We start from the raw sequence: 15,489 nt of genomic DNA, 5'->3' as shown, positions 1-15,489 counted from the left end.
GGAAAGCGTTGACTATGTACAGGCTCAGTGAGCATAGCCTTGCTATTAAGAAAGGCCGCTGTAGGCAGACATGGCTCTCAAGAGAAGACAGGCTATATGCACACTGCCCACAAAATTAGGTGTAAACTGAGCTGCACTTCCTAAACTCCTGCCCAATGTATGACCATATTAGAGACACATATTTCCCTCAGTTTACATAGATCCACAAATAATTTGAAAACAAACATCATTTTAATGAACTCCCATATCTACTGGGTGAAATACCACATTGTGCCATCACAACAGCAAGACATGTGACCTGTTGCCACAAGAAAAGGGCAACAAGTGAAGAACAAACGTCATTGTAAATACATCCCATATTTATGCTTTTTTATTTTCCCTTGTGTACTTTAACCATTTGTACATTGTTACAACACTGTATATATACATAATATGACATTTGTAATGTCTTCATTCTTTTGAAACTTCTGTATGTGTAATGTTTACTGTTAATTTGTATTGTTTATTTCACTTTTGTATAATATCTACCACACTTGCTTTGGCAATGTTAATACATGTTTCCCATGCCAATGAAGCCCCTTGAATTGAATTGAATTGAGAGAGGGAGAGAGAGAGAGAGAGAGATGGGGCGGGGTGTGAAGGAGGGAAAGAGAGGGAGGGACAGAGACAGAGAGAGCAATAGAAAGAGAGAGGGAGATGGAGAAGGGGAGAAAGAGAGAGGGGGGAGAATATAAAAGACCAAAGCAAAAGAGGGTCTTGTTACAGTGCAGTCTGGTGGAGTCCTTCACGGGGCCCTTGTTACAGTGCAGTCTGGTGGAGTCCTTCACGGGGCCCTTGTTACAATGCAGTCTGGTGGAGTCCTTCACGGGGCCCTTGTTACAGTGCAGTCTGGTGGAGTCCTTCACGGGGCCCTTGTTACAGTGCAGTCTGGTGGAGTCCTTCACGGGGCCCTTGTTACAATGCAGTCTGGTGGAGTCCTTCACGGGGCCCTTGTTACAGTGCAGTCTGGTGGAGTCCTTCACGGGGCCCTTGTTACAGTACAGTCTGATGGAGTTCTTCACAGGGCCCTTGTTACAGTGCAGTCTGATGGAGTCCTTCACGGGGGCCTTGTTACAGTGCAGTCTGGTGGAGTCCTTCACAGGGCCCTTGTTACAGTGCAGTCTGGTGGAGTCCTTCACGGGGCCTTGTTACAGTGCAGTCTGGTGGAGTCCTTCACGGGGCCTTGTTACAGTACAGTCTGGTGGAGTCCTTCACGGGGCCCTTGTTACAGTGCAGTCTGGAAGTGTCCTTCACAGGGCCTTGTTACAGTGCAGTCTGGTGGAGTCCTTCACAGGTCCTTGTAAATCACTTCAGTGATTAAGTGAGGCCTGCTCTGCTCTCCAACTGGGAGAAAAGCTGCTCCAAGACCGGATGACTTTGTCAGTCTGGATTGTGGCCACAGTAGAACTCCTTAATTATAAGATATCGTTTTCTTGTTTTAGTCTGTTCAGGCTAAGTCTAGATAAGCTGAATCCCAGTTTGGGTCACAAAGTTGTCCCAGTTTTATTAAACACTTTGGGAGCAGTGTGGGGATTTACTTTTTGTTCTACGTTATCCACTCAGGTCCAGAACCTGGGGAAAGTTTTTATGGATGTGCGCATACCACCCCTGTAAACATGGAAAAGCTGAATTAACACAATTTGGGAAAGCTTCCTCAGAGCCTAAGTCTAGAACGATGCTAATTGCTAAAACCTATTAGTAAAAGTTATCACTACACTCTTAGAAAAAAGTGGGTACCAAATGGGGTTTTTAGGACTCTCAAGTGGAGGAGTGGTCTAAGGCACTACATCTCAGTGCTAGAGGCATCACTACAGACACCCTGGTTCAAGTCCAGGCTGTATCACAACCAGCTGTGTTTGGGAGTATCATAGGGCAGAGCACAATTGACCCAGTGTCGTTCAGGTTTGGCTGGTGTAGGCTGTTATTGTAACTATGAATTTCTTCTTAACTGAATTGCCTAGTTAAATAAAGGTTCCATTTTTTAAAAAACAATAATTTGCTGAGTGATAGGGTTCTACCCAGAACCATTTTGTTCAGAAGAACCCTTTCGGAAGACAAGGCAAAGGGTTCTACCAAGAACCTTTAACATCCTAAGAACTGGCTGTTTTATGAGTATTTGGAAGGCAAGAAGGGTTCTTTGGAAGGCAATAAGGGTTCTACATAGAACCATATACAGTATTTACAGTTCTGTGAAAAGGTATTTGCCCCCTTCCTGATTTCTTATTTCTTTGCACATTTGTCACACTTAAATGTGTCAGATCATCAAACAAATGATAATATTACACAAAGATAACCCAAGTAAACACAAAACACAGTTTTTAAGTGGTGATTTTATTTATTAAGGGAAAAAAGCTATCCGAACCTTCACGGCCCTATGTGAAAAAGTAATTGGCTCCTAAACCTAATAACGGGTTGTGCCAACCTCAGCAGCAACAACTGCAATCAAGCATTTGCGGTAACTGGCAATGAGTCTTTCACATCGCTGTGGAGGAATTTTGGTCCACTCTTCATTGCAGAATTGTTTTAATTCAGCCACATTGGAGGTTTTTCGAGCATGAACCGCCTTTCTAAGGTCACGCCAGAGACTAGGCCACTCCAAAACCTTATTATTATTATTTTTTAATCCATTCAGAGGTGGAATGCTGGTGTATTTTTGATGATTGTCCAAATGCAGAACCCAAGTGCGCTTTCAGTTTGAGGTCCCCAACTAATGGCCGGACATTCTCCTTCAGGATTATTTGGTAGAGAGCAGAATTCATGGTTCCGTCAATCACAGCAAGTTGTCCAGGTCCTGAAGCTGCAAGGCAGCCCCAAAGCATCACACTACCACCACCATAAGAAATCAGGAGGGGGCAAATACTTTTTCACAGCACTGTATATATATACGTATATATATATATATATATATATATATATATATATATACGTATATATATATATATATATATATATATATATATATATATATATATATATATATATATATACGTATATATATATATATATATATATATATATATATATATATATATATATATATATATATATATATATATATATATATATATATATATATATATATATATATGGCTGGTGGAACTGCTCATAATAGAGGGTTCTAGGAAGAACCATCCACAGATAAAAGTGTTGTTGGTAGGATCCTTCATAGAGGGTTCTAGGAACCGAAGAACCCAGTATGGTTCTACTTAGCACCTTTTTTTACAAGAGTGTAGGACTAGGGGTACAAGGCATCTTAATGGAGCTTACATGTCATGGGTGTATTCCAAATGGCACCCTATTCTCTTTACAGGGCATTACTTTTTGGCTCCTGGTAGGGAATAGGGAGCCATTAGGGATTCAGCCTGTGTCTTTGTCCCTTTGTCCTCCTTAACATGACCATAAAGCAGTAGGTCTGATCGTCTCTGACTGACTTTTCAAGACGGTCAATGTGGATTGAGGACCGGATGGTTTAAGACCACCATAGACCATACACACACCCACATTCCATGTTACCAGTTACTGCAAAGCCAGCTGTGGAAACAAACTCCAAACTTCACCTAACCCATATGCCGCCATCTTGGAATGAGTTCCCCATATGGAATGTACGGGCCCAGGACATACGTTGGAACACCTTCCTAGAGTATCTGTCATTTAAAGGAGGATTATAAATGAGATTGGAATCGGTATACTTGTCGTCCAGACGGTATGTAAAACAAATCATTCACTTTATCAATAAAGTATGAAACTTGGTATACTTGTACAGTTAAGGAACCTGAACATTGTCTAAACTTATAATATTATGTTATTACAGAATTATTTTTAAGGACATTTTTCAGTTCATACAGGATATGTTAATGATGTAATCATAGAGTGAGATTATTGATAATAACTTACATTAGACAATGTAAACTTGTCTTAGCAGGCGGTTGACAGATGTCTTTAAAAGGCAGCCAGGTTGTTTGTAGTGTTCTTATCTTTTACTGCTCCCCTCCACTCCCTCTTTGGCAGGCTTAAGCCCAGTTCAAACACTGAGGTAAGGTTATGACCCCACACACACACGCGCGCGCACACACACACAGATTTATTGTGAGTGGGGCAGGGCCACAGGAGAAATGCACTCTCACCGTCTGGGAATCTAGTGTATAGGGGCAATCAGCCCAGATCCAGACCTCCCAGGACCAACCCTGCCTTGCTGGGACATGCACACACATATACACACACACGCACACACACGCACACACACACGCACGCACACACACACACACACACGCACGCACACAAATAGAAAGATGCACTATACCACGCGCACACAGAACACACACACATAAACATGCACAAACAAAAACAGACACTCAAAAATACACCAAGGGAAGGCACATGTGTGACATTAAACCCCTGTGCCCCTGTGCCCCTGTGCCCCTGTGCCACTGTGCCCCTGTGCCACTGGACTAGTGGAAGTGTCTATATTTGCCTTGGCTGCTTGGAGGTGTGCCTCCTTTTCTATACTTGGCTAGGCAGCTGAGGAAAGCTCTTTAAGGAAAAACCATTCCAGATTCTTGCATCCCAAATGGCACCCTATTCCCTATGTAGTGCACTACATTTGACACAAAAGTAGCAATATAGGGAATAGGAGGCTATTTGGGCTGAAACACAGATTCCTGCCTCTGACTCTGAAACTGCAGTCCTGGAAATGACCTTGGTAGGTTGAGACTGGGCTCTTTGATTCCTGACCATGTTCTGTTTACATTATGAAATCAGATTACTGCATCCAGTGCAGTCTGTAAATTGGTCATCTCCCCTCAGCTCTGACTAACAGAGGGGTTACTGTGTAGAGTGAATGGGAGTTACGTTACGCAGGCAGAAACACTGACACAACTGCCTGCTGCGTGACATATTTTTACACAACTCCAGGAACCAGGAATGTTCCCATAACTTCCAGCCCATGCAAATGCTCCGTGTAAATCAGTCAGGGCAGTTGTCCAATGAAGTGGCCAATTGGCATGCTATAGGCCAGCCCTATAGGAGTACAGAGGTTCCTAAGGTGTCCACCTGCTTCCTCATCCGAAACAGTTCGGAAACAGTTTGTGCATATATTATGACAATCTTTTTATTTGTTTTGGTCTTCGGCAAGGGTTTTTCCGGCTGTTCGTGCACACAACATTTTTTCTCTAGGCAGGCTGAAGTCTACACCTCTTCGTCTGTGATTGGTCAACAGTAGGGATCCTTCAATTGACTGTTTTGTTTTCTTCATTCAACGAGAGACTAATCGTTTTCATCTTAGTTCGATGTAAAATTGTGCTACTGTACAAAAACGACAAAATGAATGACAGATTTCTTGAGATATCTTAGATGAATTCTGAATATTTTGAGGAAGTCTATACTGGCTACGGCATCTCAAGATAGACAAGCAGTACTATTGCCATTTTTTTTCTCGTTTTCCAAGCGATGTTCTTTTAAGGGAGCATCCGAGCACACTAGTTCGGTTCGCTTAGCATTGTTTGGCTAGTCACCAGACGAACCGAACCATGCGGAAGGCTGTAGGGGGAGCTATAGGGAAGGTAGGGAAGCTATAGGAACTGTTACGTGTCGGGCAGGCAAAGGAGAGAGTTGGGGGAGGGGGGGGTTGACCACGTACTGAAAAGAACAGAACATTGACAGAAATCTCCCCGCCCCCCTTCCCTCTCCACCCAAAGTGGCCTGGCTACATCACAATGACTGGTGCAACAGATGGCTGTCAACTAACTGCCCACTCTCCCTCTCCCCCTTCCCCTTCTTCATCCCCTGCAACACATCCTCTACTCCCCCAGCTGTCACTGCATCCATGGGCCCCCTGGTTGAGGGGCTCTAATGTCAAAACTCCTCAGAGCTGGGGACAGCTGTTGTGGGGTGATGTGTGTGTGTGTGTGGGGGGGGGGGATGAGGGATCCGGTAGCCTACGGTCAATGGGCCCAACTCCAAGGCACACATTTGTATACATATTGATCTCAGGCCAGAGAGGGGTGTGTTAGAAAAAGAGGTGCCAACTGAATGCACAATGAGGGGACAGTCAGCAAGCAGAGACACCAGCGGACTACAATATGACACAAGAAAAACACTAACATGAATGACAGAAAATCGTTCACGTCCTGATCTCTCTCTCTCTGCTCACCATCTCTCCTCTTCCACCTGGATACCCACTGACTGGAACTTGGAGTGCTCCTCTGTCGCCCTAACCTCCTCTGGTCCATCCACCTGCAACAGAAAAACAGATTTGATGTTTATTTACACGTTATTTACACAGGCACGTCAACTAATAACCTCTCGTGGACAGACTACGCAAACATAAATGGTTGCATCTGACCAAATGGCACAAGATTCTTAGTCAACCCGAGATGAGTCAATTAAGAGTAGACCACAGGGATAGGTCGACAGGGAACACCAAAAGAGTCATGATCTTTCTCTGATAAGGCTTACAGTTTATGGATGATATTGTGTACTCCGTCACTCTGTGATGTATCTGTGTATGATCACATTGCAACATGTGTGGTCAGCATGTGGTCAATGTGTTGTCAACACCGTCGGCGTGTCTGCACCTGTATCCCTATGGAGAGGCACTTCCGGAGCGAGTCCCTCTTGCTGTCGCTGGAGGCAGTGGTGGTGGCGGTGGCGGTGACGGTGATGGTGCTGTTGGTGACGTGCTGGCTGGCTGGGCCGTGGACCTGGGCGTTAGCTGCCTCGATAGCTGCAGTCAGGGCCTTCATAATAATAACATTAAAATAGAATATTATTAATATATATATTTTGGGGGTTAATATCTTTTTTTTTTTTTTTTTTTTTTTTTAAAAACACTGTTATTAACATCATAAGCACAAAATGACACTGACAAATTCAAAACAGATTGTACCTATATGATATTTTCATAATATACGATAAACGTTATTGCATGATGTACCTTCATACTGTCGATGCTCTCGGTGGAGTTGGACAGGTGGGGCTGGGATGTGCTGATCCGGGTCCGGAGGCCTGACCCCTCGTCCATGTATGCGTCCTGGGCCGACTCGGTGCTGCTTTGGGCCGTGATGGAGATGACAGGTTTGGGTGGGGTGGTGCGCGGCGGCACCGGCGGAGGCGTCTTCTTGTACGTGGTAATGCATGACGACACTGCAGAGTGGGACAGGAAGTGGAAGAACGGGTTAGAAAAACGACACGAAATGAAGGAGAAAACGGCATTAATGTCGTTCGCAGGAGGATTAGCCAGGTTTGCTGGGAGAGTTTCAATTAATCTAGGTTAGGAGCATCTTTAACAAAGCTCAGCTAACCTACTAAAAGGATTTGTCCGTTGGTCACTTCACTTGACCTACTAATCTAGTCTAGCGTGGCTGAAAGCTGCTGTCCAGATCTCCTCTTTTGCTAGGCCTCCTTTACGTAATCATAACAGATCAACTGTATGGGAGTGTGGATTAGCAGTGTGTGTGTGTGTGAGTGTGTGTGTGTGTGTGTGTGTGTGTGTGTGTGTGTGTGTGTGTGTGTGTGTGTGTGTGTGTGTGTGTGTGTGTGTGTGTGGTTAAGAGAGAGAGTAGATGAACAAGGGTAGTGTACTGTGTAATCAGGTAGGATGTCACAGCAAACAAGCCCTAACGCAAAGATCAATGCTCAAACAAACAAGATCCACCAATTCACTCACGCTAACACACACATCAATTCTGTCTCCACCACTCTCTCTCTCTCTCTCTCTGTCAGTGAATGCCATTTCCGATTACAGCGACAGGTCGGCAGGTAAGAAAGCCCTGGTGTGCAAGGAGCCCACACAGAGCACACCCTATAAAGTACAATACTTTCTACCAGGCCCTGGACCAAATCGTGCACCTGGTTCAAAAGTATCACATGGGGATAGGGTTCCACGCCATCAGACCCAAAGCAACCTTTCCGAAGCCCCAAACACAGAACATAACACAAGACAACAAAACAGAACGTAACGGCGTTATGCCTTTTGATTTCCCTCTTCCCTCCGTGTCATCCCCATCAGAATTGGGTCACGGGCTGACTCCCGTTGACTCCCGTTCCAGAAACTAGGACAGTGAGTTAATTTCCTGAATCCCTTTTAATCCCTGAAAAAGACAATCCTAAAGGGGACGGTGGCAGCGGCACACCACGGCCCGTTCTCTTCCACACCCTCAGTACGGAGCATAGAGTGTGTGTGTGTGTGTGTTTTGTGTGTGTGTGTGTGTGTGTGTGTGTGTTGTTGTTGTTGTGTGTGTGTGTGTGTGTGTGTGTGTGTGTGTGTGTGTGTGTGTGTGTGTGTGTGTGTGTGTGTGTGTGTGTGTGTGTGAGTGCCGTGTCGAAAAGCATTAGATCAGAAGCTTATATGGGCCCTCCCATCTCTCTTGACAGTTACAAAGCCTTACCACAGTGGAGGTGAAAGAGCTGCCTGCCTAGCTGGCTGCCTTAAAGCCTCTTGTCATGACCACGATTGAATGACTGAATCCTCCAAGGCATCCCAGAGTCTGTATGGTCAAGTTTGGACAAGTTTGGAGAGGGAGGCTTACATATAAAAGATTGTATTGAGATTAGATCATTGTAGCTAACAGGAAGAGTTGCCGAGGACTATATTACCAGGTGTTAGCTAATGGTGTGCTACTTGTTCAAGAAAAAAAAAAATTCAAGAAAAAGACAAGTACATATGTTTTTTGTTAACAATTTCTATGAAGCATGTATAATCCTTTATCATGCCTTATAGTGCACTTATAATATGCTATGCCGCTGACTATAAGCACCCATATATCACTTCTTTAATATCATCATGATAGAAGAAAATAGATTGTGAAGTAACTTCAGGCCACCCTGTGAGAAAGCATCCTAAATATGACCTAAACATGGGCCCCATGTTCTGATGCTTTGCAGATGTCTGCATGGGGAACTATGATTGACACACACTGCTGATCTCGCCAAAGGTCACTGAGTACAGACCATTAGGCAATCTACAGAGCACGGAACCACAAACACACCCTCTCACACACCCACCCACACACTGTCAGCATCACAAATGGCCTCCTATTCCCTTTACAGTGCACCACTTTTGACCAGGGCCAGCTATTGGGGCTCTGGTCAAATGTAGTGCACTACATAGGGAATAGGGTGCTATTTGGGACACAGATACGGACTGACACAGATAGATAGAGAGGGAGGCTTAGGTCTTGGTCCTACCAGCCGAACACGGAGCAGAAGTTCAGGGGATTCACACACACACACGTACGCACACACACACACACACACACATGCACACACGCACCCACGCACGCGCACGCACACACAGTGGAGAAAGCTTTGGAGAACAGAGCGTTTTCGTGTTTCTCCACAAATAGGGATATGAAACTGGAGATGAGTCCATCCCCCACATATCTTTCACTGCTCTGCTCTGCTGTGGTCAGACAGAAAGGAGGAGAAGACTGGGCTGTGTGTGTTGAGACAGGTTAGGTAAACACACTAAAGAAACTGGAACATGCCCACACACACCCACAATGCACGCACGCACGTGCACACACACACACACGCATGCACACACGCACACCCAGGACTGTTGACACAGTGCAGCCAAAAAGTTAAACCTCTCATGACCACATCAAAGCACACTGCAGACTTCCTGGCCTGGGACTGATATGCTTGTCATCCATCTGAATCTGTTGTCAGCGGTATCCTGCGCAGCAGTGTGTGTGTGTGTGTGTTTCTGTGCATGTGTGCATGTGTGAATTGATATGTGCCTAGCAATTTCATGAACACAGTTAACTTCTTCCAGATCTGAGCATCCCGCCACTTGATCCCTTGCATAACACAACAAAACTTCAGAAATATTCCACATCAAAGAGTCCCAGTCCAATTTGGCTGTCCATATGACACAATGCCATTACAGTGATATGGGGGGAGGGGGGATTACAGAACAAACACCATGATAAGACTACTGCCAAGTTTCCAGAGAGATGGAGGAGTTTGAGTAGTTTGATGTTTAAGCCAGCCATGACAGTAAGATAGCTCCTGGACCTCCCGCACGCTCGCACACGCACACACACACACACACACACACACACACACACACACACACACACACACACACACACACACTCACCAGACAGATTGTCTCAAGGATGCAGTGTTTGTCTGAAGGAACAGCGAGGGAGGAATGAGACATTGGTTGCCAAACCTCCATTAGAAGGGAATGGATGTGGAAAACTTTTTCCTTCTCTTCTTTCTTTCTTTCTTTCTTTCTTTCTTTCTTTTATCTCTCTAATTAAATGTCTTATGCTTTTAAACTAGGATTTCATTTCAATTTGATCTTTGATTTACATGTAATTCAGAATCAAATGAAGCTCTTCTGCTGTGTAAGATAGACCTGCAATAACACGCTTTCTTAATTAAAGTGGTGCTTTGGTTGCCGTTTTATTCCCACTTCTTTCTTGAGCTGAAACCTGCTGTGTGTATTGTCATTCCAAATAAGGGGGTAGAGGAGTTTGTGAATGACAAAACTCTTCTTGGCACTTGCCCAAATCCCTCTTTGACAAATGCTTCAAAACCCCATGCCGACAGGCTTGTGTGAATAGCTGTTCTCCATGGGGTGAATCCCCTCCCCCGAGAGCTAGATTACTACCAGACACCCCACCCCCACAACCATCACACAACCCTTCACAAAAAAGCCTCCATTCACTTCTTCATGCCCTGAGAAAAAAACAAAAACACAAGAGTATCTCTGGTTCCGTTGATCACACTTTCCCATTAGAGGACTATAACCGATTTCTGAGTGTGTGTATTGTGTGCAGTGTGTCCTTAGGAACTTGTGATTTTTCAAACGCCTGCAAACGCCTGCAGTGGATTGCTATGAGCGATAACAGAAGCAGAGAACTAACTACCTCTCCTTCAAGTGTCTGAGGCTGCATTGAAGCGGGACTATGCTAACGCTGGGCTATTGGGCTAACAGTGTTGAGCTCCCCCACGTGGGGGCCAAGGGCATTGCACCAGCACCACCGCCATGCAAACACAAAGACAGGAGGGCGGGCGGGCAGGGGAACACTGACAGCTGAGTACAGCTGCATGGCGCTTGGGGGAGGGACTACAGAAGAGGTCCAGACAGCCGAAAAAGAGAGGGGTGAGGGGGTGAGGACAGAGGGGAAGAGACTAGAGGAGTGAAGGGTGGGCCTCCATAGCTTCCTCCCACCCTCCCTCCCTCCTCGCGTCGCAGTCAGCGCGCTGTTTGCTCGTGCTTACACACCAGCTGGAGTCCTTTGTGATAGTGTCTCCATGGAGACAAGCAGACTGCTGGTGCCTGTCTACCTTCCACTATGTACACTCTGGCTGCAGCACAGGCACACAGCTAAATGCTAGTTAGCTAGCAGGTTGACAAATTCATAGCTGAAATCAGTCACCAAAAAATGAGCACAAACAGTCTGATGTTAGACATGCTAGGCAAACTCAAGAAGAGAAAAACAATGAACTGCTACTGTGTTACTATAACAGGGAGCGTGTTAGCTAGCATTTAGCATTGAGCCTGCAGGTTAAGTCATGGCGTAGCTACTGTTTCTGCCTCAATACTAACGAATACAGCTTTTCTTCAGTTTCTGCTCTATGCTATCTGGGACACTGTAATGTGATGAAAAAGAGGCACAAAATGAAAAGGTCAGACATACGAAATTACACTAGTCTCATAAACAGCACTTTAAAGCACTGCAATATGCCAATTACAGGCTCTACCAAAGCCTAACTTGAGTATGTGATTAAGTAGGGTCTATGTGGTATTGAACCTAGACATCAGGGTCCTCATTTATAACCATTGCTTAAATTTCACCCAAAATGTCTGCATGTGCCATTTCTGAAAAATCTGCACACATACAAAAAATATTGAGATGCATCAACTTTGAGCATGCCATACATATGCATGTTTCCTGGTATTAATCAGCCCTGTACAAATGTAAACTCCACCTGGAAACACCGCCATTCACCATTTATGTATTTTTTGGAACTAATTAGCATTAGGCCACGGCATGCAAAAGACAAATTGCTGTTCAATATTGTGTTTATCAATAGATTGTTGTGTTTATATGTCCAGCCTTGGCATGGGCTCTGAGACTAAATTAGGCAACAATGTCGTGTTCTTATCGCACAGCAATACTGTAGCCTCCCCATACTGTCAAATATATTTTTTTTTTACATAAGCTACTGTGTTGGCAGAATGTTTTTAATCTTTAGCAGTAATTTATTCTGTATTTGGAAAAGGACTGTCAGTTTTTGAACGAGAAAACTATTAGCAAGTTGTCGTGGACCTGCCAGCAGAACATTTGAAATCAAACAATGTTTTAATTGGACCCCCCCCAACCTAAATATGTTGGACTCAACAAGCAATTACAGTAGTTACAGTGGTTACAGTAGTTACACTTTTATCTCACATGTGTTTTTGTTCTACTTGACTTTTTTTTTTTTTTTTTTTGATGGTACTACTGATATTCAAATCTGCATTGTTGAGAAAGAGCAAGCAGGAAAAGCATTTCACTGTACTTGTGAGCATGACAATAATAACGTGACACTTTCAACCTGATACATAAGGCCCACTTCCATGTGAAAAGATCCGCTGTTAAATTTGACTGTATAACGGTAGTTATAAACCGCACTGCCTATGATATCGCAAACCATGAAATGCATTTAGCCTATCTATTTGCAGGCTACGAGGTCCAATTAAATGAGAGATGCGCATGGTAATTTGTTGTATGGCTCCTAAGGGACCATGAACCCATCACACGGCCAGAAAAGGGTGAGGAATGTATTCTGCAATGGTCATGAAAGTAAAACAGGAAAAAGATTGCTGTCTAATTATTTTAGATTCTAAAAATAAAACCCATTTATTTTTGCTCTTCTCACCAATGGCAAATGGTTTCAGTCTTGTTAATATGTTTTCCTGTTTTTACTTTTTTAAGAACAAGCTTTTTATCATTTGTACAAAATTCTTCCTTGCCAGCTTGCAGAACAATATTTCAACCACTAGCAGATGTGCGTGGTCTCTAGAGTTTGTGGGGAGGTAGGCACATTCTCACGTCAAGTCAGATTTTTTTAAATAAATGCTAACTTTCGCGGTATATTTTGTTCGTACGCATAGTTTAGAAAGGAGGCCCCAGAACTGTAAATCGTAAACGTAACAGGGTTTCAGGTTACTGTGTGTGACTGTGTGTGAACAGTGAAGGCTTTCATAGTGGATGGAGCATGTTACCTTTCTCTTCAAAACTCACTCCACTCCACACACTCCTCTACACAGAGCCATTGTGTCTGTGAGGGGGCTGGGAGGGCAGGCATCTGGGGAGCAGAAATCTCCTCGCGACCCTTGACCTTTGAGGGTGAGTGGTGCAGACTGACACGAAGGCTTCTGGGATTCCTTCAGGTGACTCACAACAGCACTTTGAGAGCGGGCTCTTTGTGTGTCAACCATTGTGTGTCTGTGAGTATGCTATGTGTGAAGCAGTCTAACAAATATCTACACAATGAGTCTAAGTCAGAGATATTGTATTTAGTCTAGTAGCGCCATGTAGCCAAAACAGCAATATCCGCATAACAGCATATTCCCTACTGTGAAAAAAATTACAACAACAAAACTTAACTTTGCTTCACGCTTGTCTTGTGTCCCCTATGCTACCTGATATAGACTGTGTTTACAGCTGATAACTGTACATTTATCTGAAAGCTGCTTGGTGAGAGGTTCCAACCTACTTAACCCACTTTCCCGCCATGCAGCATGTACCAAGTTCAAATAGAAACCCTCGTTACCTGCATTCCAGCATTATGAGCCAGAGCTGTCATCTGCTCTATCAATCAGTGACAGACTGAGACAGAGACATACTGCATGCTGCAATACAAATTAGACTAGAGCGGGAATTGTGTACAGTACAAAAGATACAGGGACAGTACATAACGACATACTTTTCATTTACCAATGTCTGAAAGCTACTATTTCAGTTAAGTGGTCCTGTAATCAACAACAGAATATGACCATCTGTCAGGTCAGATGTTGTACACGCCAAAGTATATAGGCAATACTGTATGTACTATATTATACTATATTAGTGTTACATGTATACTATTAAAAACTGGGTGGTTCGAGCCCTGAATGCTGATTGGCTGACAGCCGTGGTATATCAGACCGTATACCACGGGTATGACAAAACATTTATTTTTACTGCTGTAATTACAGTGGTAACAAGTTTATAATAACAGTAAGGCACCTCGGGAGTGTGTGGTATATGGTCAATATACCATGGCTAAGGGCTGTAATCCAGGCACTCCGCGTTGCGTCCTGCTTTAGAACAGCTCTTAGCCGTGGTATATTGGCCATATACCACACCCCCTTGTGCCTTATTACATAAATATAACATGTACAGATAATAAAGGTACAAATACAATAACATGGTCGACAACTGAAGAGAACTGAGCAGAGTGAGATAATCCTAGGATGAAAGAGTTTAGGTGTGGGTTTTAAAAGTTAACGGTTTCTCATTAGACCTGCCTAGAGGGCTAGACGGCCCTTATTGTTCCCCAGTGCTCCGCAGTGAGGGCCTAAGCCTCACAAGTACTTCACCACATGAAGCAACACATCACTCCATTGTCCCAGCCCTAAAAGAAAGGCATGCCCTGAGGTAGGAGAAAGACAGAACAGGATATCTTTAGGGAGTGACTCAACAGTAACCTCATGGGTAGGAACGGAGGAAGAGAGAGCGAGAGAGAGAGAGTGAGCGAGAGGTTCAGATAAGATACATTTGTCAGTCCGTTTTGTTCGGTTCCTGTATTAACATTCCTGCTGCCAAGCCGGGGCAGCAACTCCAGCGCTAGCCTCCTAATGCTAAAGCTAACACGCCCACACATCTCACGCATGATTCCACTCCCCTCATTTCACACTCCCAGGCCCATATCTCACGGACTGTGTCCTAAATATCACCCTATTCCCTATTTAGGGCTCTGGTCAAAAGTAGTGCACTGTATAGGGAATAGGATGACATTTGGGATGCAGACCATGTCTTGCTGAGTGAGTAGGCTATGGGCTTGAATGACACACTGCATGTGTCTGGGATGTCAGTGGGAGCGAGTTATAGCACTCTGGCGAAAGTGCAAAACTCGTATCCATGTTGTCAGTGGGTGGATACGGAATATTCAACATCAACTATAGTAGGTTGTTGTAATCCAGGGAAGCATTGATACTGGCCTTTATTAAATAAATTATGTGAGCTATCGATACTATAACCTGTGCTCATTTCCTCCGATTAGATACACACTCTCGTATCTCCACAGGTGCAAAGATATGAGTCATTCATCAGATCACGGTCACACACACACACACACACACACACACACACACACACACACACACACACACACACACACACACACACATACTTTGGCGGGTAAGCTAGATAATGATTATGAGATCTGGGACAGCTACTGTATGTGTTT

At 44.2% G+C, this 15,489-nt stretch overlaps 1 protein-coding gene across 1 annotated transcript in view; it reads right to left on the bottom strand.

Moving 5' to 3' along the window:
- The window catches only part of LOC112215148 (disks large-associated protein 1), a 120,431-nt gene that overhangs the window by 17,487 nt on the left and 87,455 nt on the right, over positions 1-15,489 (bottom strand). The window contains exons 5-7 of the mRNA XM_042299147.1: positions 6,971-7,179; positions 6,612-6,773; positions 6,188-6,270 (exon numbers count right to left, since the gene is read on the bottom strand). Coding sequence (XP_042155081.1) covers positions 6,188-6,270; positions 6,612-6,773; positions 6,971-7,179 — 454 coding nt within the window. The remainder of the gene's footprint in view (positions 1-6,187; positions 6,271-6,611; positions 6,774-6,970; positions 7,180-15,489) is intronic.

This window comes from Oncorhynchus tshawytscha, linkage group LG16, assembly GCF_018296145.1.
Source record: "Oncorhynchus tshawytscha isolate Ot180627B linkage group LG16, Otsh_v2.0, whole genome shotgun sequence".
Classification (NCBI taxonomy): Eukaryota; Metazoa; Chordata; class Actinopteri; order Salmoniformes; family Salmonidae; genus Oncorhynchus; species Oncorhynchus tshawytscha.
This window is presented reverse-complemented; position numbering and strand designations above follow the sequence as displayed.